General features: G+C 42.6%; 1 protein-coding gene across 5 annotated transcripts in view; it reads right to left on the bottom strand.

Moving 5' to 3' along the window:
* The window catches only part of Fancc (FA complementation group C), a 129,198-nt gene that overhangs the window by 49,908 nt on the left and 54,431 nt on the right, over window positions 1–24,859 (bottom strand). For all 5 annotated transcript variants that reach the window (NM_001443863.1, NM_012557.3, NM_001443864.1 and 2 more), the window contains 2 exons: window positions 6,366–6,479; window positions 5,136–5,200 (listed from right to left, as the gene is read on the bottom strand). In NM_001443863.1, coding sequence (NP_001430792.1) covers window positions 5,136–5,200; window positions 6,366–6,479 — 179 coding nt within the window. The remainder of the gene's footprint in view (window positions 1–5,135; window positions 5,201–6,365; window positions 6,480–24,859) is intronic.

Genomic DNA, 24,859 nt, shown 5'->3' with positions numbered 1-24,859 from the left:
CCAACCCTGCTTTCTTTTTTTTTTTTTTTTCTTTTCTTTTTTTTTTTTTTTTTTCGGAGCTGGGGACTGAACCCAGGGCCTTGTGCTTGCTAGGCAAGCGCTCTACCACTGAGCTAAATCCCCAACCCCGCTTTCTTTAGGGAGCTGTGCTTGACTGTGCTGTCTGTCCGGCTACCCTTACAGACTGATTTGAAAGTGTCGCCCTCTTCTCTAGGAGGCTGGCAGAATTTAAAAGAATTGTTAACTCCTTTTGTCCTTGGAAGGATCTTCCAGTAAAGTCTTTTGATCTTTGGGTTTTTGTTGGGAAGTTTTGAACACCTGACTTAAGCTGCTCTTATTTTTACTTCTTAAAGACCTGCACATTTCTAGAACAGCCTACAGTCCTAGATTGTCCCAGCTGTTCAGTGGTATCTCACAGCCCAAGACTAAGTTCCTCACACCTCTCAGTTTTGATTTTTTTTCTATTGTTCTCTATTGCTGATGGCTAGTCTAATCTTCTGCCTCTTTCTAACTCGGGTTCTTTTTAAGTGAATATCCTAACTTTTGCCACAACCTTCAAGTGCTTATGTGGCATGTTCACTGTCATTTCTCTCAAGGTATTTTTCTAAATGTATCATTTCTTTGAGCACTGGCTGTTTTAAAATGTAATAATTTATATAAAGCTTCCTGTTTTCCTTTTGTATGGATTTCTAGTTTCACTTCCTTGTGATCAAAACGGACAGTTCATATGACTTTAGTCTTCTTCGGTTTATTAAGATGAATTTTGTATTCCATAATGTGGCCTATCCTGGATCATTCTCTAAGGAAAAAGTATGTGTTCTATTAATATTATATGGGGTGCTCCATATATATCCACTGGCTGAACTGGGCATTAGCACCACCCTGGGTCCTGTCCACTTACTATTCTTCATTATGAAAAAATGCATTATTCAAAGTGGACTGTCAGATCCCTTTCTCCTTATTTTCTTTTTTTCCACCAACCTTTAGTGTGTGCTTTGTATCTGTGTACTCTGTTGCTAATATTTACTGCTTAAACAGACCCTTTTATCCTTCTGTAACATCCTTTACCTCTTACAACAGTTGTACAGTGTATATGTAGGGCTACTTCTGCTGTGATGCATGTGTGTGCTCGTGTGTGTGTGTGTGTGTGTGTGTGTGTGTGTGTGTGTGTGTGTCCTCTCATTTCAGTCCCTGTATCTAGAGATCCCAGCTCAGCTGGTGGCTTACCTAGATCCACAAAGCCCTGACTTTGACCTCCAGCAGCACATACACTGGGTGTGGTGTGCACCTGTCATCCTAGCACTGCGGAGCAGAAACAAATCCAACGTCATCCTGGCTACACAGTGAGTTTGAGGCCAGCCTCATACATGAACCTTGTCAAAATAAAGTTTGAAAATAATGAGAAATAAATAATCTCTGGTCACTATCTAAATGGTCATAAAGTATATGCGCAGGAAAATATATTCAAATAAATATACTCAAATTTTTAAAGAAAGATAAACCTCATTAAAATAGCTAAAAGTAATTGTAAAAATAAATGTAAAATACAATATAAGGTGAGACTGTTGCAGAAAGCATACAGCGTGCTCTTACTGTTTCACTGCCAGAGGTGACATCTGAGTTCCAGTCTTGCTCACTTTATGCAGTGAAGCCTCAGGAATGAATGTCTCTGTTTTAGTTACATGAGCCAGTGATCTTTGCTCCCTCTGGTGTCTCTGTCTAGTACTGCAGAATCTCTGCTTCTGTGATAAGCTGGTTTGGCTATTAATAAATAGTGTCCCAGCTACCCAGTGGAGGAAAAACATCTGAGGCTCTCTATTGTACCATCTTCTGAAGTCATGCATGTGCTTGCCATTCCTTCCATGTTTACTGTCCATTCGCTTGCCTGTTCTGCAATGACCTGCATATAACCCTGGCATTTCCATCCTGGTCCTAGAGACAGCCTCAGGTCACCAAGCTTAGTGCAAATGCACTTCCCCCACTGAGCCACCTTGCAGGTTACACCACATGCAGTAATAAGCTACTACACTGTTTACCAATGTGGTTGCATTGGGCCACACACTCGTGCTCAGTGTATAGAATCCAAACCTTTAACATACATTAAAATGAGTGTCGTAAACTTTATTCACTTGGAGTATGCAGTGGCGCATTTTTTTCTTTAGTCTTCTCATTGGATAAATAAGCTATCATTTAGCCACATATAGGTAGTGACTAACGCTAAATATGTTCACATGCTGTCTTCCCACCAATATTACTTATGCAAAAGTTTTCACTGCTCCCAACAAACTGCATACATTAAACATAACTTCCCTTTCTCTCCTCCCTCCAGCCACTGATCTCTGTTCTGCCTTCCGTGCCAATGAATCTGCCTACTCTAGGACTTCATATACATAGAATAAAAACCTATTTGCTTCTGTGTTGGACTGGTTTTACTAAGCATGTTTACACAGTCTTCCCAGGCTTGTGCATACATAAAACTTCTATTTCTTTTTATAGTGGACATATGTCCAATGAAATATAAATACATCTTGTTTTTTAGTTGTGGTCAACTAACAAAATTGGTATACAGTTGCCTGTTTTAAATTTTTAAAAATAATTTCCTACTTACCTTTAACCAACAACCTGACACAATTTAAAGTCACCTGAGAAGGAAGTCTCAATTAAAGATTACCCACATCAGACCGGCTTGTGGGGATGCCTGTGGGAAATGTCTTAGATGCTAAGACATTGGATGCTAAGAGGGCCCAGCCTATTCTGGGTGCCACCATCCCTATGCAGGTGGCTGTGTTCCTTCATAGTTTCTGCTCCAACTTTGCGCTCAACTTTCTACCTTGACTATATCCTCAGCAATAAATTGTGGCCCAGAAGTCCAAGGAACCCTTTTTCCCTCTTTTTGATCAGTGTTTTTATCACATGCTTAGTAAAGCCAGTACAATACTGAAACAATTTTTATTCCATATATATGGGATCCTAGAATAGATAGATTCATTGGGATCAAAGGCAGAGTAGAGACTAGCAATAGAAGAGAGAGGAGAAATGTACCTTGCAGTGGATTTTCTGTGTCACACAGAAACTCTGTTTAATTCTTCTGGAAAACATCGATCTGTTTCCCACTGTGGCTGCTCCATTTTATACTATCCCCAGCAATACACAGCACTCCAATTTCTCCTCAACAACACTGGGGTTTTCCTTCCCTTTCTTTTTATAATCATTATGGTTAAGTATTAACCATTATATCTGGTTTACATGCTCCCTATTGGGTGTGGTGTTGAATGCATTTTTGTTTGTTTAGAAGCCACATGTTCTGTTTGTTTTGATTTGATTTTAGAGATAGGGTTCCCAATTTGTTCTGTATCTGAGGATGAGCCTCTTGTCCTCATTTCCCAAATTCTGGGATTAAAATTGTGTGCTATGCCCTATTTTACCAGGTATATATTTCTCTGGTAGAATACCTATTCAAGCTAACTCTTCTGCTTGTTTTTGTTTCCCTTTGTTTGAACCCAGAGCCTGGCACATACAGGATGTTAGAAACTAGCCCTCTGCCACTACAATATGTCTCCAAGGCCTGTCCAGTTCTGGGTGTTTGTTGCTACTGTTTAAGAGTATCTAGAAATCTCAGACACAAATTCCTTATGGAAGAAATGTGTGTATTTGTTTGTTTGGTTGGTTTTTTTTTTTTTTTTGACAAAGTCTTACTGTGCAGCTCAGACTGGCTTCAAGCTTGTTAAGAAGTCCAACCTAGGGGCTGGGCATGATGGCGCATGCCTTAAGTCTCAATACTTGGAAGGCAGAGGCAGGCAGATCTCTGTGATTTTGAGGCCAACTTGGTCTACACAAGACTCTATCTCAACAAACCCTATGCCCTAGACTGCCAATTACAAGGATTATAGGCATGTGCTATATGCCCACCTCAGAAATATTACTTCTAAAAGTCTACTTCATTCTACAGGTTTCGTCCGCATTGTTTATTTTGCTTTCTTGGCAGTACCCTTTGATTCACAAAGCTTGTATTCTATAGTTTCAATGGTTCAATCTAAGGGCCTTAAGTATGTTATCAAATGTTCTACCACTGAGCTACCAAGCACCCAAATTCTAATTAAGTTTAATGAATTTAATAAAGTTCGGTTTGCTCATTAAAAAACCTATGGTTACTACTGTTGCTGTCTGTAAGCTCGGCTGCAGAGCGTGCACTGCTACAGCACATGTGTGAGATCAGACAGTTCTGTGGACTGCTCCCCTCGTCCCCCCTCAGGGATTCCCAAGCTGAACTCAGGTCACCAGGCTTCCACAGCAAGTGTCTACCCTGAGCCACCTCTCTGGGCCTTTAATCTGTTTTCTTTGTTGCCTATACCTTTGCTTTCCATGTCCTGTCTTGGAGGTTGGGGGCAAACCCAGTGTTGCCAGAATCTTTGACAGTGTTTTTCTCCAAGAGTCATAACATGTACTAGCCCTGCAATCATAAAGTCTCAGGACACACACCGGTTTTGATAGGGCTTTATCTGGCAACAGCTTCAAGAAAAAATTTTCGAACACAGTCTCTTCAGTGCCCAGATTCTTTTGGTTAATGATTTGTTAAAAATGCAGTGCTCACCAATGAAAACAGTTCCAACTTTGCTCAAAGAGTAAAGAAACATCTGTGATGTCATTAATTTCTTTTTAATTTCTCCGAATCTATCTCAATTGTTTAGTCTAGATTCTAGAATATTGAGTTTCTTAAAAGTTGGTCATGTATGCACATCAAACTATCTGTTACCTTGAAAATACCTCAATTGTTTATAAGGTGTACACATATAGAGAAGGGGCGGGGTAATCCATATGAGTCCACACATTCTCCTCTTGCAGTGAGCCCAGGGTAAGCCTCAGGCTCTTTTTCCTTTGTGCTCCTTACTGTATATGCAAGGGCTTTTTCCTAGTGTGTACACAAGAGACATTTCATATGTAATTTCCCTGTGACTGCTGAGAGAAGAATGACTTTAAACAATAATATGCAAAAGAACTTCCCACTACAAACTGTCTTCACACAGCCTCTAACTGCACTATGAACATGCATTTACAATGAGAGAGTGAGCCTTTCTCTCATAACCAAACACCACCATTTGAAACCTGAGCAGAGGGATGTTTGGTTTAACACCTACCGACTTTGAGTGTTCAGTCCATTAAGATGACTCCCTCTGAGCTCAGACACTAACGACAAAACCATCTGTAAAACAAAATCAGCTGCAGGTCAGCTCATACTGCCACACGATTGATGACCTCATCTCCTGCTGTGAGTGACACGTCCCTCATCATTTCCTCTCCAACTCTCTAAAAGGAAGGCAATGTCACATCACACTGGCTGCCATGTGGGTTTCTACACTGAGTCTAGGATTCTGCTGAACCAATGGGTAGACAGGTCATCAGTGTCCTAGAATTAACACCAAAGCCACAGAAAATTAAAACATACTGAAGTTTACTTATTTTCTTCCTTTTCTTAGATCCTTGTTTGTTTTTTAAATGCTTTTCATGGGTATGACTTCCAAAACATCAAAATGGCTGATAACCATCAAAGATCTCATTTTTAAAAGAGTGTAATGTGTGTGCCCACGTGCCCCGATGGAGCCAGGGGACAGCTCTGTGGAGCTCCATCTTGAGTCCCTTCAGTTAACTGTCTGCTTTGCTTCAGCATAAAATTCAATGAGGCTATTTTAGATATGAGATCTGCTCTGAAGTCCAGGCTGTGTTTATGTTGGTTAAGATGCTCTTCTCAGAATCTGAGTGAGAGAGATGTTGCGAGAGTCCAAGGGTATCTCACATCTTGCAGCACAACCAATTTAAACTTATCCCCCCACCAACTTACAAATAAGATTCAGACTATGGTTATTTTACTTGGCTTTGACAATTACCAGGGGTCGTGCCTAATCTACTTTTCTAACCGCTGGCCTGGCTGCCTCCCCAGAGGTGTTCTTGAAATACTTGCTGTTTCTCCTGGTCATGTGCTCATGGTAGATCCTCTCATGGCTTCTTCCCCTTCTCCTTCTTCTTCCCTTCCTCTCTTCTCCACCCACAACCAGCTAACTCAAAATCCACCGACTCTAATCCTTCCAGTAGCTGGCTGTAGCCAGTTTTATTTAACCAATAACAAGATTTGCACAACAAAAAGCTGTTATCTTTGAGAATTCACTCATTGGCCTAGACCCTCAGGTATAGAAGTTAGCATTACAGTAAACAGCAACAGATCAAACCTCAACACATCTTCCTTGTGGTCACAAGACTACCCCAGCTGAAAAACAGACAAAAGTTCAACGACTCCCTGAAGGAGGGGAACATCCCATTCACCCTTCGAATAATTGGTGAGAATTCCAATACTAATAAAGTTAGATACTCACATTTTTAAGCAAACTAGGATAGTAATCAATAGATTCATATCCAAGACTTTTGGTAAAAAGACAAACTTCTTTCATGTCGAATCTGAATGCAGAAAGTACATGAGACAACAAACCCTAGAAAACAAAGAGAAAAGTCAACTTCTCCCAAGTAGACAACGCCTGGAGCCTGTGTCTCCTGTAAGTGCCAGGATTACTATTAAACCAGTCATGTATTCAAACATTCATTCAAACAGAAGTGCCAGCACTAAAATGAGTGCATTAAAAGGAAATCTAGGCCACTGTTATTGTGGAACAAGTCTAATGAGAGAAGCAAACCACACTGACCACAAGAAGAGCCTGGTCATCACCATCTCACGGCTGTGCAAACCAGGCTTGCACTGATGAAGCTACACATGCCAGGGTATCACCCTGCCACAAAGTGACAGCCTCAGCAAAAGGTCTTTATCACAGACTAGTTGCAAGAATTTAAACCTGAAAAAGACCATCACCTTATCAGAAGGGAAAGGGAGGGTTACATAGAAATGATGCCTAGAAATTGCTTAAAAAAAAAAAAACTAACTAAAATTATTACCTCATACTGTTCACTGAATACATAAATTTAGTTTAAAGAGGTCAATGTAAAAATTAGATAATAAGGAAACATAAGTGTTTTTCATGTGTCTGAGGAAAATATCTGCTAACTAAAAATCAAGACACAATGGGCAAGGTTAAAAAAGGAGGTAGGACTACTTTCTAAATAAAAATAGAACTTTGGCCTTTTCAGAAGACAATGTAAGCACAAATGAGAGAGACTGTCAGGGAATGGCTGAGGATCACATGCAGAAAATCACCACATAAGCTCACAGACGAGAAATTTGAAAGCATGAGAAGTGGGGTATCCTAAGGAAACCCTAGATGCCAAACCACACACTAACAGCAGTGCTCATAGGAAGCCCGAACCCTGCTGCCCAGTGAGTGAAAGCTTTGGCAGGAAAGATCTTGAAGCTCTTGGAATTCCCAGAGACAGGGACTCAGAGAGGGAGCCTCTTCACCCCACGCTGAGTCTCTCAGGACTTTGCTACCTGAACAAGATACCTTAACAAACGAACAGAGACCCAGACCTTCCTATTAAATCTCTATCAAATCCTTTTGATGTACCTGGCGTACACTGAAGAAAACAAATCTAAATCTGATACCAGGGATTACACTGGAAAAGGCTCATTTTATTGTTGTGCTGCAAACAACGTCTGACAGCAGAGATGAGAGGGGAAAAGCAGCCATGACAGTTGACAGCAGGACAGGAGACAAGGCACCCAGGCCTAGGTTAAGTTCCATGGTGGGCACAGACTCCACACAGCACATGCTGTGTGCCTGTGTCTTTGTGGTATCTATCAGGGTACCTGTTTCCACTTTGTCATCAAATAGTTTACATATTCAAAAGTAAGCAAGGGCACATGACAGACTTTATCAACTGTGAGATCTGGAGACATATTAGAAACACAGAAGCAGTCTATGATATATCCCTTCCACCTTCTTTCCTTCTTTCCCAAATGGGAAATTCTGATTGACTCTGGAAAGCTCTTAGAGCAAAGAAGGCATTTTCTCAGAGTGGGCAACACCTGCTCCAGGGCCCTGAGCACAGAGCTCCAAACTATGTTAGAATACCATAGTTGGAAACCTGAGCTAGGAGACCCAGCCCACGACCTCAACTTAGACAAGTTTATAGAGCTGCTTTAGTAACTCAGTGGCAGGAAGCTACTTCAACCTCTTAAACCACAACAGAGCCCAGGTGTAGCCAGCATTATTGACAGGAATGAACTCGCTGAAGGAGAAAAGCCAGAAACTCAGATGCGGAGAGTGGGCTTTGGAGTCTGTACTGCAGAGGCTCCTTACTAAGTGGAACACTGATATCACTGATTGCTTGGAGCCACTTGTACGTTACTGCTGTTTTTCCTTCCGCTCAAACGTGTGCTAAGAACAGAAAGTAAATACTAAGCTGACTACATTGTTCATCCCACACAGGCACATGAGGGCCTCAGCAAAAAAAACAAGGAACACTGAGGCTGGACCCCACATGGGGCACCATTGAGGTACTATAGACAGAGAAGACCCAGCCATATATCAAAGCCATATGGAGGATGTTCCAGGTCTGAACCAGGCTGAGGAGGCCAGGCAAACAGGCTTGGTTTGGACATCAGCATTTCTGAGTTTAGTATGAAAAAGCCAGGAGGGAGGATAGCACTGGAGACCCTGTCCTCCAATACCAATATAGGAAGCACTTTGTGTGCAGGAGCTGCTGCACCTGCTTCACAGACACACACTCCAATCCTCGAACATGTAAATACTCTTATTGAACCTTCCTCATAGGTAAAAATACTGAGATGCAGGTTAGGTGCTGTCCAAGTCTGGATCCCACCCACCTGGCAAATCACCACAAAAACACTACATGCAAATCAGACCATTCTCAGTGTAGACCTTAATGTTCCCAGTTACTCTACTATGAAATCCAAATGTCTCCTCAGGGCCAAAAGCCCTGATCCCACCTCTCTGAAAGAGAACAGCAAGCCTTCTGGTCCAAATAAGAGCTTTACTACAGGAGGGAGGGAGGGAGGGAGGGAGGGAGGAGAGAGGGAGGGAGGAGGGGGAGAGAGGGAGGGGGAGGGGGAGAGGGAAGAGGAGGAGGAGGAGGAATGAAAGTGTGAGTGTGTTGTCGCAGATAATATATGGTACAGGCCTGAAGGGAGAGACAGTTCCTTGAGTTCTGAGGATGGGATTGTTCTCCATATGAGCTAGCTTACCTATAGGATTGAATTCTAGTTGTCAGACCTACATGGCAAATGCATTTACCCACTGGGCCATCTCTCCGTTATCTATTTTAATCATAAAAATATTTTATAACAAAGTTGCATGGTCTAACATCTGCCTGTTTTGTCTATGACATGCTGTGTCCTGACATGAACTGCTATGGAGTAGCACAAAGGTCCAGACCCAGATTAAACAAGCAGAAGCAGCACATGGAGACCTGCCCTGGGCTGACAGGCTCTTAAAATAAGCAAGCTTTAGTCCTGAAATCTCCCATTTAAAAGTAGACTTCAGGGGCTGGGGAGAGGGCCGAGCGGTTATGAGCACTGGCTGCTCTTCAAGAATGCCCAGGTTCAATTCCCAAAACCCACATGGTATATGACAACCATCTGTAACTCCAGTCCCAGGAGACTTAATGCCGTCTCTGAATTACTGGGCATGCATGCAATGCCTAGAGCTAAGAATCAAGCAAGACACTTAAATATACAGAACAAAAAGTAAAACTTACACTGCAAAATTAATTAAGCTGGGTTGAGGATGTATCCCAGTGGCAGATTATAGACTAGAAAACCTGTAGATTCTCAGCACACTGCCACCTAGCGGCAATGGCTTTAAACACAGACCCACGAAAGGCAAGGCACTGGCTGCCTGCACTGAGAGGAGCAGGCTCTTTTTAAGAGGCCATCTGATCACTCTGATCTGTCTTAGAAGCCCTCTGACTCCACCCGAGTGGGTCTGATAGCATGAGGGACTAACAAAGAGCACAATCCAGTGTCTGCAAACAGAGTGTGGACAAATAAGCATGTATGGCAGGAAAACAGTGCACACACTGTCATGGCTCTTTCCAAAGCCCTCCAGAGGTCAAAATACAGAAACTAACACGACTACAGCACTTCAAATGTGTGTGACCCCTTGCACATGCACCTGCCACAGCATGCATGCAGAGGTCAGAGGACAGTTTCCCAGAGTCCTTTCTCTCCAGCAGTCATGTGAGTCCCCAGGATCAAACTCTGGTTATCAAGGTTGGCAGCAAGAGCCTTCCCCTGCTGATGCACCTCGCTAACCCACGTACAATGACTTTGAGAAGATGTTTTGTTTTTATGTGTGAGTACATTGCCTACATGGATCTACGTGTGCATGCAATGTGCATGCAGTGTCCCTGAAGGCCAGACGAGAGCATGAAACCCTTTGGAACTTGAGTTATATAGAGAGAGGGTTGTGAGCTACCGTATGGATGCTGGGAATTACACCAGGGTCCTCTGTAAGTGGGCTTAACCTCTGAGCTGGCTCTCCACAAAAGGATCTTTAAGCCCCATGTTGATTCATGAAGAACACTAGAAAGGCTTCGTCTAGGAAGGTGAACTCTCACAGGTATTTGAACTCCATTGGGCAAACCTCCCCTCTTGTTTTCAGTGTTCCGGCTCCTCGCTACCCTACTGCTGCTGTCAGGGCAGCATGTGGGAATTGAGGAGGATCACAAAGCACAACAAGGTAGAGAGGAGCTGTGGGTGGGGCTTGCTCAAACGAGGAACCAGTAGAGCAGAACCGTGGTAGATATTCCTGGGCCAGAGACAAAGCATATAATTTTTTTTTTTTTTTTGCTTTTCTAAACAGTTACTTTTTCTGATCATTAAAATCTTTTAGAATATCCTTCATTGATTATGTTTCCTTATTCATGTTTTTAAATAAACAAAAACTCTGTTTTAAAACTAGGACTTTTTATCCATTCATTCAATAAGCACATTGAGAGTGGTATGTACTGCACAGAAGCTGGTAGGATGAGAAACACTTGTGTGCACACATGTGTGCGCACACACACACACACACACACACACACACACACACACACACACACACTGAAATGTGATGGGCAGCAGAGACAGGAGCTTAAGTGCTGTAGGAGGTAAGATGGTCCATCAGTGTCTATGGAAAGAGAAGGAAGGATGACCCTAACCAGTTTTCTGAGCACTTCAGAGTGATAACAGCTGAGCCACCCTGAGGCCGCTAGCGAAGCAGAAGGCATAGATGAAGGATGTGGGCCTCGATAAGCCAGGCTAACACGCAGGAGTGAGAGACAGAGCTGGCCCTAAACAAGGCATAGTAGCCAGGCACCACAGCTGCTACCCTTACAGGTTCCTAAGCACAGGCCCACGTACCATGCCTTTAACTACTTTCTCTCTAACCTTTCATCTGGCTCTAGCAAGTTTTTCTTTCTTCCAACGAAGCCAACAACTCCTGCCTGTCTCTAGCTGCCAGAACTTACCCTTATCTTTCAAAACCCATCTTTCTGTGAGATTTCTGTTCTGCTCTCCCACATTCATGGGGTCCTATTTGTATGTCTAGCTAGGGGCCTGCAGTGATGTTTCATTAAACACACATTCCGTCCACTTGGTATTCATAGACTTGGGAAGAAGGGGCTGTCTTACCACCTCTTACCTTCCCTGAAGCAACTGTAAGCTATCCTCATAGAGTGAACACTCGGATCAAATTCAAAAGAAAGGAAGACTCTTTTATAACTCTTACAGGCTTCCTTTTTACCTTTTTACAAAAGAACAAGAGAAATTCTGTTTTTTTCACAACTTACTTTCTTTTCAGGTCATAATATACCCACAAAACAAAAAACCATGACACCGGTATGTACTTTGACATCAAAGAGAATGACTCAATTTGGTAACCTTGGCCAGAGCCTCATCCTGCTATGGACTTTATCCCACAGATGACATGTCATTTTACAGCACACGGTAGCCTGGGGTCTTCCAGAGTCTTAGGATGCCCAGAAGGGACAGGGCAAGCAGCAACAAGCTTTATCACTGTAAGAAGAGTCCTGGAAAATTCCAAAGCAAGCTCAGTTGAGGTTAGATCAGTTAAGAAGCTAATCTTCACTATTTGAAACTAATTTTTATAGGTTCATACAATTGAATTATTTTGCCTTCCTCAGTGTACCTCTCAGGTATATTAAAATGTTTGACCTCCCCTTTCTTGTGTCCTTCTAGAAGTATCCAGCTCATTAATCTAGAGTGGACTGTCTAAATCCTAAGCAGATAAAATACCTGTGCCCCAAAGCTGAACTTGTCACTTCCTCCTTTGTATTTTTGCATATTTCTCTAAAAAAAAATTATGACATTATACCAGAACTTTTATTTGGCTATCACTGATATTCCTAAATTAGTTGAATCACCTGCAAGTGATTTCTAGTTTTCAACACTGGATATGAAGCTGAAAATTGGGCTTCTGTTCTTAATCACACAATCATAAATTACCATGTCTCCCCACCATCTCCCCAAATTTACACAGATGATCCGAGCATAAAACTAATGTTTAAGCTCCACCTACATTTATTCCAGAGGAGAAAAATAGAAACACTGCCTTCTCTCAAGTAAAATGCAGCAGCACACACTACAGAGCCCAGGAGGGAGGTGTGTTGCACAACTTTTAAAAATGGATGTCAGAAGTTGGAGAGATGACTCAGAGGTTAAGAGCACTGGCTGCTCTTCCAGAAGGCCCAGGTTCAGTTTCTAGCTCCTCGATGGCAATTCACAATGCTCTACAATTCACAATGCTCTACAATTCACAATGCTCTACAATTCAGTTCCAGGGGATCCAATGCCACCCGCTGACGTGACAGCACTAGGCACACAAGTGTCACAATGACACAGATTCAGGTAAAATACTCAGATACATTAAAATAAATCTTAAAAATATTTTTAAATGTGTGTCAGATGTTTGCATAAATGAGAACACATAAAAGGTTTTGGCAAGAAGACTTCAGTGTCACCAAGATGTGTACTGTCTGGGTATAAACTGAAGTCATCAGTCACAGCCTCACGTAAGGTTGTACTGTCTGGGTATAAACTAAAGTCAGCAGTGACAGCACCATGTAAGGTAGTAGAACATCACACCTTTCCTAAAACAAAGCAAGAAGCACAGCACAGCACATGCTGAGGGAGTAGGAAAACTCGAGTGACTAGACAGGTACCTTGACTCGGTTTACACATGCGCACACACACATACATACACACACACACACACACACACACACACACACACACACACGGTACAGTCATGCCCATGCCAGACTATTCAACCCCATCCATCTACAGCATGACAACACTATAGCTATTAAGGAAGGGCAGTCATCACTCTTTCCCAAATGTCTGAGATCGTATGGAATGACCTGTTCCCAAATCATGAGCATGGTCATCCACTGGTATTGATGAAACTAGAAGACAGTAGCCAAAGGCTTGACAAGTTATGCAAGTTTGTTGCACTGAAAGGTTTTCAGTGATGTTGCTTCTGGACTAAGAGTTAAAAGGCATCTTAGTAGACAACGAGCACATTTGACACCAGGATAACTTACGATCCAAAGCAAAAGGAAACGGACCCAACTTACAGGCGTACTTCCACCACAGCTTGGTCTGAATGGGAAGAAATGTCCCCCTACAGCTAAGTTTTAAGTTCTTACTCCTCAGTGAGATAATACATGCTTAACAAAGAGGCAGGGTGCACTAAGTGCAGTCTGCATGTGTTTACCTAAATGATGCCTCTGTCTCTGTGGTAACACACGGGTTAGAGCCCTATCTTCACCCGGAGCCTACAAGAGCTTAGCAATATCTGAGCACAGCAACAGAGCAAATATGAAATTACAGAGTTCCCTTTATTTCAATCCACGATTTAAGCCATGAGATGATTTTTAACTTCCACAGTGACCTCCATCCTAAATGGAAGTGTCCTTAATTTAGAAAAGGGACCCACAGAAACCATGAGCTGAGACACACCTTTACCATACCACATGATTGGAAAGCAAGACTCTGACCCTGAGAACCATACCCCCTACACCAAGGTACATAGAAATGTCTTGAAAATAATCAGGGAATAGAGGGTACAACTGGGTTTTCCTTATAAACAGAAGCCCTAACTTTCAACAACATGAACTTGCTACTCAACACTTCTTTAAGTGAAGGTCTGTGCTGACACACTACAGATTGTTGATCCCCTTATGGGAACTGCACAGAGTTGAGTAGGTTTAAACAAATCTAACTTCCCCACACTCAGCACAATTGCTACTTGGCTGATAATTCTTTATGGTTGAGAGAGTCCTAGGTATCCCTCCCCTCTTACTGCCAGTACAGTTCAACTCCTCCAGGTTACTACTATGAAAAATATCCACAGACACTGCCAAATCACCTTGGGAGGAAACTGCCTCTACAGAGGAGCTCGCATTTAAACGTATCTGGAATCTGCAACTACAAACAACCCTCCTTCCTTCCTCCTCGCCCATGCTTCCACCCACCCCTCCTTTTTGTTTGTTTTGTTGGTGGTGCTGAGGACAGAACCTAGAACCTCACCCAGTCAGCGCTCTACCACAGACACACATATCCAGCCTTGAATATTCTAACATCTGGCATGTTGGGAAGTACGACAAGGAGATGTGTGTGACTGGTATGGAAATAACTGCAGGGGTCACGACAGTCTGCAAGAGCTAAGTCGCACAACACACATCAATATAATTTTCAGTTAAACAAAAATGAAAAGAATAAATGGTTTAAAAGAGTAGAAATATCGTAGGTCAGTGAAATCAGAGATCACATCTGGAGAAATATATGAGGTTGGATAGGCTGACATATCTACATTAACTTTTTTTGAGACTGTAGTAATACATTTTTGTTTAATTAAACAATAAAGTGAAGGAGTGGAAGATCATGGAGTGTTCAGCAGGCCAAGTCATAGCTACTAACCTAAAATATTTTAAAACATGTTAATCCTCTCTGCTTTCCACTTCCACCAAATAGAGATGGTATAATTGCCTCATAGCACTGCTCTAAAATGAAATGGGGGCCATGCATGTAAAAGGCCAGCAGGATTTGTAGTTCATGGCGCATCCTGATTATCAGTAACCACTGTAACTGAAACCTCAGTTTGGGTGGGGATGGGATGTGACCTGACACCCAGGGAACCCTGCTCCACTAGTCCTTGTTTTCCCCGTCCCCTGCATCATCCAGAGGCCTGTTATTGACTGCTCTGATCTGACAGTGAGAGAATCCCTGCCAGGGGATGTTTCATAGTCTATCCAGTTGAATATTCATTGTATGTATGAAGAGACTCAAGAGGAGCTGAGTGTGAGACGGATTCGCTTAAGTCTGATTTTCTCATAGTGTGATGTGTACACATCTTAGTCTGAATCATCTGAGTGCTGTTTCCATGACGATAATATAGTCCCTGTCCAGACCGTGAACTGGGGCCAGAACTGGCCTTTCCAAAAGAACAACCAACAAGTCCTGTAATGCCCCAGCACCATGAGTCTGAAAGTCAACACCCTAGAGCTTGCCTGCATCCCAAGCTCTACATGGAGGAAGAGCCTACATAAGGCAGCAGAGAGGAACATTTCAGTCATCCCAGGGCTCCCTTGTTCTAGCTAAAGCAAGTCCTTCATCTGGTCCAAAACTCTGGCAGGAATCAGAAAAGCCTTTGACCACTGTGCACAGAGGAATTAACTGATGAGCTGAGAAGTAGGATGCTTGCAAACAGAAGAGTCTAGGACTCGGGCACTCTTGTGCTCCTCCAACAGTTCCATCAACTCATGTGTTCTGTCTGTCTGTCTGTCTGTCTGTCTGTCTGTCTGTCTGTCTCTCAGATGGCAGATGAAGTTGGCATTGAGAGACAGGGTTTCTCTGTGTAATCCTGGTTGTCCTGGAACTCACTTTGTAGACCATGCTGGTCTGTCCGCTTCTGCCTCTTGATTGCTGGGATTAAACATGTGTGCTGCCATGCCCTACCAGTTTCTTTCTCTTTGAAATAGAAAACATAACAGCTTTCAGTATCAGGAAGGTGGAAAGAACCATGTATGTAGTTCACAGGCTCATGACCTACACAAAATGCATACTAGCTTCTATGGAGAAGTACAGCGCTGATCCAGTGGCACTGAGACAGGTCAAACATCTGGAATCTAGCAGGAGACACACAGGATGAGTTCTGCCTCATACTCTGCTTGCTGGTAGCTATTGCCTATATTGAACGTAAGTATTTCCCATTTTCCAAACTAGAGATGAGGTCTCTACAGTCTGTCCCTAGGTCCATCCTTCTCAAGACACTAGAGGTAGCATGTTTGTCACTACTGCCACAGATTCATGGTATACATAGTCAACAGGATCCTTGTAGAGTTTTCTCCACAAACAACTCTTGGCTCCATCCATGGCTTCCTCTTCTGACTTCACATTAAAATACCACAACCCAGGTGTGACTGCTTCAAGAGGACCCAGAGGCCCAGCAGCCCTATCCCTGAGGTCAGGGGCTTCCATTGAGGAAAAGCCCCTATGCAATGAAAGGCAAAACATTTTTTCATGCTTTATTTTTGTTTTATTTTGCTTTATTTTGTCTTTTTTCTTTTCTTTTCTTTTCTTAAGACAGGTCTCATTTTGTACACCAGGATGTCAGGGAACTCCCTATGTTGCCTAAGTGGGCCCCTAACTTGCTGTAATCCTCCAGCCTCAGCCTCCCAAATGATGAGATCACAGGCATGTGACACTAGCCTATGCCTTTAAGTTTAATATTCAATGAGCCCTACTGTCCCTAACATGGTTAATTATTAGAGCATTAAAGTTTTACATAGCAACCATTTCAATCTGTTTCTGTATATTTCCCCTCCTTGTTTCCCTTGTTCCAGCCATCATCTATTCTCTAGGACTTTTTACCCATTCCCCTTTTCCCAACAAATAATCTTCCCTGAGACTCTTTCTCTTCTCTCCTCTGTAGCCTAACACATCCTAGCACTATTTTCATCTTACTAGACTTCCAAAATTAAAAATGAGACAGAGATGTATCTCAGTGGGAAGAGCCCTTGCCTACCATGTAGGACCTAGGTGGGATTCCCCAGCTAGGTGAGATAGATCATATGTGACTATAACTGCAGAGGGATCAGAAACTCAAGGTCATCCTTATCTACAAAGGGAATTCAAGTCCACTCTGGGGCATGTGAGGCTTTGCCTCTATACAAACAAACAAACAAACAAAAACGGACAAAATGAGCCAGGTGGTATTGGAACATACCTTTAATCCTAGCACTTAGAAAACAAGGGAAGGCAGATCGTGTTGAGTTTGAGGTAGCCTGGTCTACAGAGTGAGTTCCAGGATGGCCAGGGCTACACAGAGAAACCCTGTCTTGAAAAACATCAACCAAAAAGACAAAACAGAGTGATGTCATGTGTTCCTATAAATTTTTAAAGTGTATGACAAAAGGTTACTAATGGCGTATTAAGTGGTTCACAGGAGAATGCGTTCTTGACTTTGGCGTGGAATTTTTGTTTGGTAGTGCATTACTCAAACCCTCAGCAGCCAACTCAAAGGGTGGGCCTCACTTTGCCAGGCTCTTTGTAGTTTGGCATCACTGGCCAACACTAATTATTGCAGACAGATTCTGTGACTTTTCCTTCAAAATCTTGACTTAGATTTTCCCCCCTTTTAAAATTTATATGTCCCATTGCAGCTTAAATGAAATGATCTACAGTAAAAACCTAACTGGCCTGGTATTTTTAGGCCCTCTTTCATATGAAGTAAACTGTCAGAAATCTGGAGCCTTGGATCTGTTAGGCTAGTAAGCAAGGCAGAGGCTGCCTCTCTGTCCTGCCTCCCCATGGCCACTGTTTACACAGCCCACCCAGAGCAGGTACTGACAGAACACAGCTCCAAACACAACAAGTTCTGCAGGTTCTACGTTTGCTTACAGAACTTCTGGCTTGCTCACTCAGTTCCAGGACGGAGTAAGAATTGATTTCAAAAGCCAAAAGCAAAAGGCACAAGAAAACTAGCTTGGATGCAACATCACAAACCCGTGCAACCATGGAAGTAACACCTGCTCAGAGTAATATGCACAGACAGACAGACCTCTAAGTCTGCATTCTGCTGGGGAAATGCAAGAGGGATCCATGACAAAGCACAGAAACAACTCTTTGAAAGCACCCCCAAGAATTCTGCCTACCTCCTTTTCCAATGCCGTGTGGCACTGGTCTTGTGAACACCAACTCTTCTAAATCCACTCTGGGTCCTCTCCTTCCCAGTGCCCACATAGCTAGCACTACTTAGACATCACACTGTAAATGAAGGTGCAGAGACACCACTAAACTAGACCACTACATGGGCAGGAACACAGTTTATTTGGAAAATCAAACTGTCAAGGAGCGGGGGGAGCAGCGAGGGCAGGTCACAGAGGGCAGTGGGAAGAGCCCTGACAGTCTCATGGGAATAGGTGTGAACAGGAGGAGAGATGTGGGCCAGAACAGCCTAGGAGTCAGCATAGGGGTTTTGATCTATTACAGGATGTTTGGGTTAATTAGGAACTAGATGCCCTTTGCCCAAAGTAGTTGACTATAAAGGGTGGGCAGGGGGAGTAATGGCTTTTCTTGACAAACAGAAATAAGCCTCACAGGATTTCTGAAGAATGCCAAGTTTAGGTTTCTGTTTATCTGAGAGCAATCCTTCTGCTTACCTGGTCAGAATCTAGCCTGAGCTAAGCCCAGGCTGACATTTAGGACATGGTCATCTTAAGGCCCCATTTTGGAACACACACACACACACACACACTCACAGACACACACACTCGCAGACACACAGACACACAGACAGACACACACTCGCAGACACACAGACACACAGACAGACAGACAGACACACACACACACACACACACACACACACACACACACACACACACACACACCAGACCATACCATGCATGCTTTGATTTCCAACCAAAATGCTCAGGGGCTTAGCACTGCACAGTTACCCTATAATGCTTCCTTGGTTGATTTGCTTGATTGTCCCCTGGGCAGTAATTCATTCCCTTTTTCTTCTTTGTCACACCATCACCTCTGCCCTAAACTCCATGTGGAAAACTTCAACTTACAAAGTGGCAACTTTCATCTTACCACAAAACCAATTTACAAGCTCACCTACATTCTTGCTTTTTATTATTCCAAATCCCATAGTCTTCATGAACTGCATCTTACCCAGATCTTCCTAACAGAGACCCCACTGTCTCCTGCACCATTGCTAGGTTATTTCTGTCCGGTTATACAAACACTCACTAGCTTAAATGGGACACATACTCATGACACACATCTCCTTCCTGATTCCTGCCCATTTCTTTGTTTTCCATCGTTCCTACCTTTCTCAGAAAGTTGCTAAACTCTTTCCGTTTTCCTACCTGACTGCCCAGTCTGCCTCCATCAGCCCCAGTCCTCGAGTCAGAATTCCAGCTGCAAACAGTTGGACCCATGCCTGCCAACCAACAGACCTCAAACAGGCACACAGCACACACAGGTCTTTAGGTAGGCACCTAAGACCCTCCTGCTCTAGCTAGGCACCGGCTTGCATTCCCTTTGTCCTGTCTCACTTGCTCTGCCTGGCTCTTCCATGACAGAGCTCAAGTTCAGCAATCTAAGAGGATTCATCTCCCTCTGCAGATGGCATTCTTACACCGCTAGTGTTTGTTATCAAGTCCGAGCACAGGGGCTACCAGGTTCACAGCCCTCCTTTATCATTCTACTTCACATCTGAGCGGCCCACGATAAAAACAAAATAAGAGTGAGTCTCCCTCCTGTGTCACCCTGGGGGTCAAAGCCACCATTTCCTACAAGGGGAGTGTTTTTATTCTGTTTCTGTGACAAAATATCTGACCTAAAAATGTTACAAGGAAAGCAGGCTGAATAGAAGGCTCAGCTAGTGACATGCTTGCTCTAGGAGCATCAGGGCCTGGCTGTGGGTCAGGCACTAATGCAGGAAACTGCGTGAGTGGCCTGTGCCTGTGGAGCCAGTGCTGGGGAGGCTCACTGGCCAGGAGTCTATCCTCATCACTGAGCTCTGGGTCAGACAAAGACCCTGTCTCAAGAGGAAGACTCTCCAAGTTAGCAGCCAGCCTTCACATGAATATACAGGCCAATATAAGGCACAAACAAGAGGAAGGCAAGGAAGAGGAAGAGGAGGACAGGAGGAAGAAAACTAGAAGGGCGACTAAGAGAAAGAAGAGGATTAGAATGAGGAACACGAGGACTTGTTTCTGCTCACTCTCACTTGATTCTTCCACTCCTTTAGGTGACATTATGTGGTAGGAGTATATGACAGAGGCACTTGCTCACTCTAGGTATCCAGGAAGTAAGGTGGGGTGGAAAGAAGCTGGGGTGGGGAGAAGCCATGGTCTCAGCGTCTCCTTTAAGAACATGCCTCGAATAATGCACACTTCCTTCCACAAGGCCACAGTCTAAAGGTTCCACTCATAAGTACCACCAGTTGGGAATTCCAAGCCTTTTACACTTGAGCCTTTTAATATATTTGAACTCCAAGCCATACCATCAAGGCAATCCTTCCCACACCTCCACAGTTCATCTGTAACTATTTACAAGACACTGTTAATTGTGTAAGGAGTAGCTCAAATATTTTTCTTCAAGTTTTATTTTGAAATCTGGATATAAAGTAGGATACCACTTTTTCATTAATAAAAAATTGCTAATCATTTACTCTTTAACATATCACATATGGTAGGAAAAACAGCAGAATGCTAGAGTCAGGCAGGTTTTTTTGTTTTTTTTTTTGTTTGTTCGTTTGTTTGTTTGTTTGTTTTTATTAACTTGAGTATTTCTTACTTACATTTCGAGTGTTATTCCCTTTCCCGGTTTACAGGCCAACATCCCCCTAATCCCTCCCTCTCTCCTCCTTTATGGGTGCTCCCCTACCCATCCTCCCACCATGGCCGCCCTCCCCCCAACAATCTAGTTCACTGGGGGTTCAGTCTTAGCAGGACCCAGGGCTTCCCCTTACACTGGTGATCTTACTAGGATATTCAATACTACCTATGAGGTCAGAGTCCAGGGTCAGTCCACGTATAGTCTTTAGGTAGTGGCTTAGTCCCTGGAAGCTCTGGTTGCTTGGCATTGTTGTTCATGTGGGGTCTCGAGCCCCTTCAAGCTTTCCAGTTCTTTCTCTGATTCCTTCAACGGAGGTCCTGTTCTCATTTCAGTGGTTTGCTGCTGGCATTCGCCTCTGTATTAGCTGTATTCTGGCTGTGTCTCTCAGGAGAGATCTACGTCCGGATCCTGTCTGCCTGCACTTCTTTGCTTCATCCATCTTGTCTAATTGGATGGCTGTATATGTATGGGCCACATGTGGGGCAGGCTCTGAATGGGTGTTCCTTCTGTCTCTGTTTTAATCTTTGCCTCTCTATTCCCTGCCAAGGGTATTCTTGTTCCCCTTTTAAAGAAGGAGTGAAGCATTCACATTTTGATCATCTGTCTTGAGTTTCATGTGTTCTAGGCATCTAGGGTAATTCAAGCATTTGGGCTAATAGCCACTTATCAATGAGTGCATACCATGTGTGTTTTTCTGTGATTGGGTTACCTCACTCAGGATGATATTTTCCAGTTCCAACCATTTGCCTACGAATTTCATAAAGTAATTGTTTTTGATAGCTGAGTAATATTCCATTGTGTAGATGTACCACATTTTCTGTATCCATTCCTCTGTTGAAGGGCATCTGGGTTCTTTCCAGCTTCTGGCTATTATAAATAAGGCTGCGATGAACATAGTGGAGCACGTGTCTCTTTTATAGGTTGAAGCATCTTTTGGGTATATGCCCAAGAGAGGTATAGCTGGATCCTCAGGCAGTTCAATGTCCAATTTTCTGAGGAACCTCCAGACTGATTTCCAGAATGGTTGTACCAGTCTGCAATCCCACCAACACTGGAGGAGTGTTCCTCTTTCTCCACATCCTCGCCAACCTCTGCTGTCACCTGAGTTTTTGATCTTAGCCATTCTCACCGGTGTGAGGTGAAATCTCAGGGTTGTTTTGATTTGCATTTCCCTTATGACTAAAGATATTGAACATTTCTTTAGGTGTTTCTCAGCCATTCGGCATTCCTCAGCTGTGAATTCTTTGTTTAGCTCTGAGCCCCATTTTTTAATAGGGTTATTTGTCTCCCTGCGGTCTAACTTCTTGAGTTCTTTGTATATTTTGGATATAAGGCCTCTATCTGTTGTAGGATTGGTAAAGATCTTTTCCCAATCTGTTGGTTGCCGTTTTGTCCTAACCACAGTGTCCTTTGCCTTACAGAAGCTTTGCAGTTTTATAAGATCCCATTCGTCGATTCTTGATCTTAGAGCATAAGCCATTGGTGTTTTGTTCAGGAAATTTTTTTCCAGTGCATGTGTTCGAGATGCTGCCCTAGTTTTTCTTCTATTAGTTTGAGTGTATCTGGTTTGATGTGGAGGTCCTTGATCCACTTGGACTTAAGCTTTGTACAGGGTGATAACCATGGATTGATCTGCATTCTTCTACATGTTGACCTCCAGTTGAACCAGAACCATTTGCTGAAAATGCTATCTTTTTTCCATTTGATGGTTTTGGCTCCTTTGTCAAAAACCAAGTGCCCATAGGTGTGTGGGTTCATTTCTGGGTCTTCAATTCTGTTCCATTGGTCTATCTGTCTGTCTCTGTACCAATACCATACAGTTTTTATCACTATTGCTCTGTAACACTGCTGGAGTTCAGGGACAGTTATTCCCCCTGTAGTCCTTTTATTGTTGAGGATAGTTTTAGCTATCCTGGCTTTTTGTTATTCCAGATGAATTTACAAATTGTTCTGTCTAACTCTTTGAAGAAATGGATTGAGATTTTGATGGGAATTGCATTGAATCTGTAGATCGCTTTTGGTTAAATGGCCATTTTTACTATATTAATCCTGCCAATCCATGAGCATGAGAGATCTTTCCATCTTCTGAGGTCTTCTTCAACTTCTTTCTTCAGAGTCTTGAAGTTCTTATTGTACAGATCTTTTACTTGCTTGGTTAAAGTCACACCGAGGTACTTTGGATTATTTGGGTCTATTATGAAGGGTATTGTTTCCCTAATTTCTTTCTCGGCTTGTTTCTCTTTTGTGTAGAGGAAGGCTACTGATTTGAGTTAATTTTATACCCAGCCACTTTGCTGAAGTTGTTTATCAGCTTTAGTAGTTCTCTGGTGGAACTTTTGGGATCACTTAAATATACTATCATATCATCTGCAAATAGTGATATTTTGACTTCTTCTTTTCCGATCTGTATCCCCTTGACCTCCTCTTGTTGTCTGATTGCTCTGGCTAGAACTTCAAGAACTATATTGAATAAGTAGGGAGAGAGTGGGCAGCCTTGTCTAGTCCCTGATTTTAGTGGGATTGCTTCAAGTTTCTCTCCATTTAGTTTAATGTTAGCAACTGGTTTGCTGTATATGGCTTTTACTATGTTTAGGTATGGGCCTTGAATTCCTATTCTTTCCAGGACTTTTATCATGAAGGGGTGTTGAATTTTGTCAAATGCTTTCTCAGCATCTAATGAAATGATCATGTGGTTTTGTTCTTTCAGTTTGTTTATATAATGGATCACGTTGATAGTATTCCTTATATTAAACCATCACTGCATGCCTGGGATGAAGCCTACTTGATCATGGTGGATGATTGTTTTGATGTGCTCTTGGATTCGGTTTGCCAGAATTTTATTGAGTATTTTTGTGTCAATATTCATAAGGGAAATTGGTCTGAAGTTCTCTTTCTTTGTTGTGTCTTTGCGTGGTTTAGGTATAAGAGTAATTGTGACTTCATAGAAGGAATTCGGTACTGCTCCATGTGTTTCAATTTCGTGGAATAGTTTGAATAGTATTGGTATGAGGTCTTCTATGAAGGTCTGATAGAATTCTGCACTAAACCCGTCTGGACCTGGGCTCTTTTTGGTTGGGAGACCTTTAATGACTGCTTCTATTTCCTTAGGAGTTATGGGGTTGTTTAACTGGTTTATCTGTTCCTGATTTAACTTCGGTACCTGGTATTTGTCTAGGAAATTGTCCATTTCCTGCAGATTTTAAAGTTTTGTTGAATATAGGCTTTTATAGTAAGATCTGATGATTTTTTTAATTTCCTCTGAATCTTTAGTTATGTCTCCCTTTTCATTTCTGATTTTGTTAATTTGAACACACTCTCTGTGTCCTCTCGTTAGTCTGGCTTAGGGTTTATCTATCTTGTTGATTTTCTCAAGGAACCAACTTTTGGTTCTGTTGATTCTTTCTATTGCCCTTTTTGTTTCTACTTGGCTGATTTCAGCTCTGAGTTTGATTATTTCCTGTCTTCTACTCCTCCTGGGTGTATTTGCTTCATTTTATTCTAGAGCTTTTAGGTGTGCTGTCAAGCTGCTGACATATGCTCTCTCCTGTTTCTTTCTGCAGGCACTCAGAGGTATGAGTTTTCCTCTTAGCACAGCTTTCATTGTGTCCCATAAGTTTGGGTATGTTGTACCTTCATTTTCATTAAATTCTAAAAAATCTTTAATTTCTTTCTTTCTTTCTTTCTTCCTTTACCAGGTTATCGTTGAGTAGAGCATTGTTCAACTTCCACATATATGTGGGCGTTCTTCCCTTATTGTTATTGAAGACCAACTTTAGGCCGTGGTGGTTTGATAGCACGCATGGGATTATTTCTATCTTTCTGTACCTGTTGAGGCCCATTTTTTGACCAATTATATGGTCAATTTTGGAGACGGTACCATGAGGAGCTGAGAAGAAGGTATATCCTTTTGCTTTAGGATAGCATGTTCTATAAATATCTGTTAAGCCCATTTGGTTCATGACTTCTCTTAGTCTGTCTACATCTCTGTTTAATTTCTGTTTCCATGATCTGTCCATTGATGAGAGTGGGGTGTTGAAATCT

The sequence above is a fragment of the Rattus norvegicus genome, chromosome 17, assembly GCF_021556685.1.
Source record: "Rattus norvegicus strain SHRSP/BbbUtx chromosome 17, alternate assembly SHRSP_T2T, whole genome shotgun sequence".
In the NCBI taxonomy this organism is placed as follows: domain Eukaryota; kingdom Metazoa; phylum Chordata; class Mammalia; order Rodentia; family Muridae; genus Rattus; species Rattus norvegicus.
Note: the sequence above shows the minus strand (reverse complement) of the source record. Positions and strands in the feature narration are given on the sequence as shown.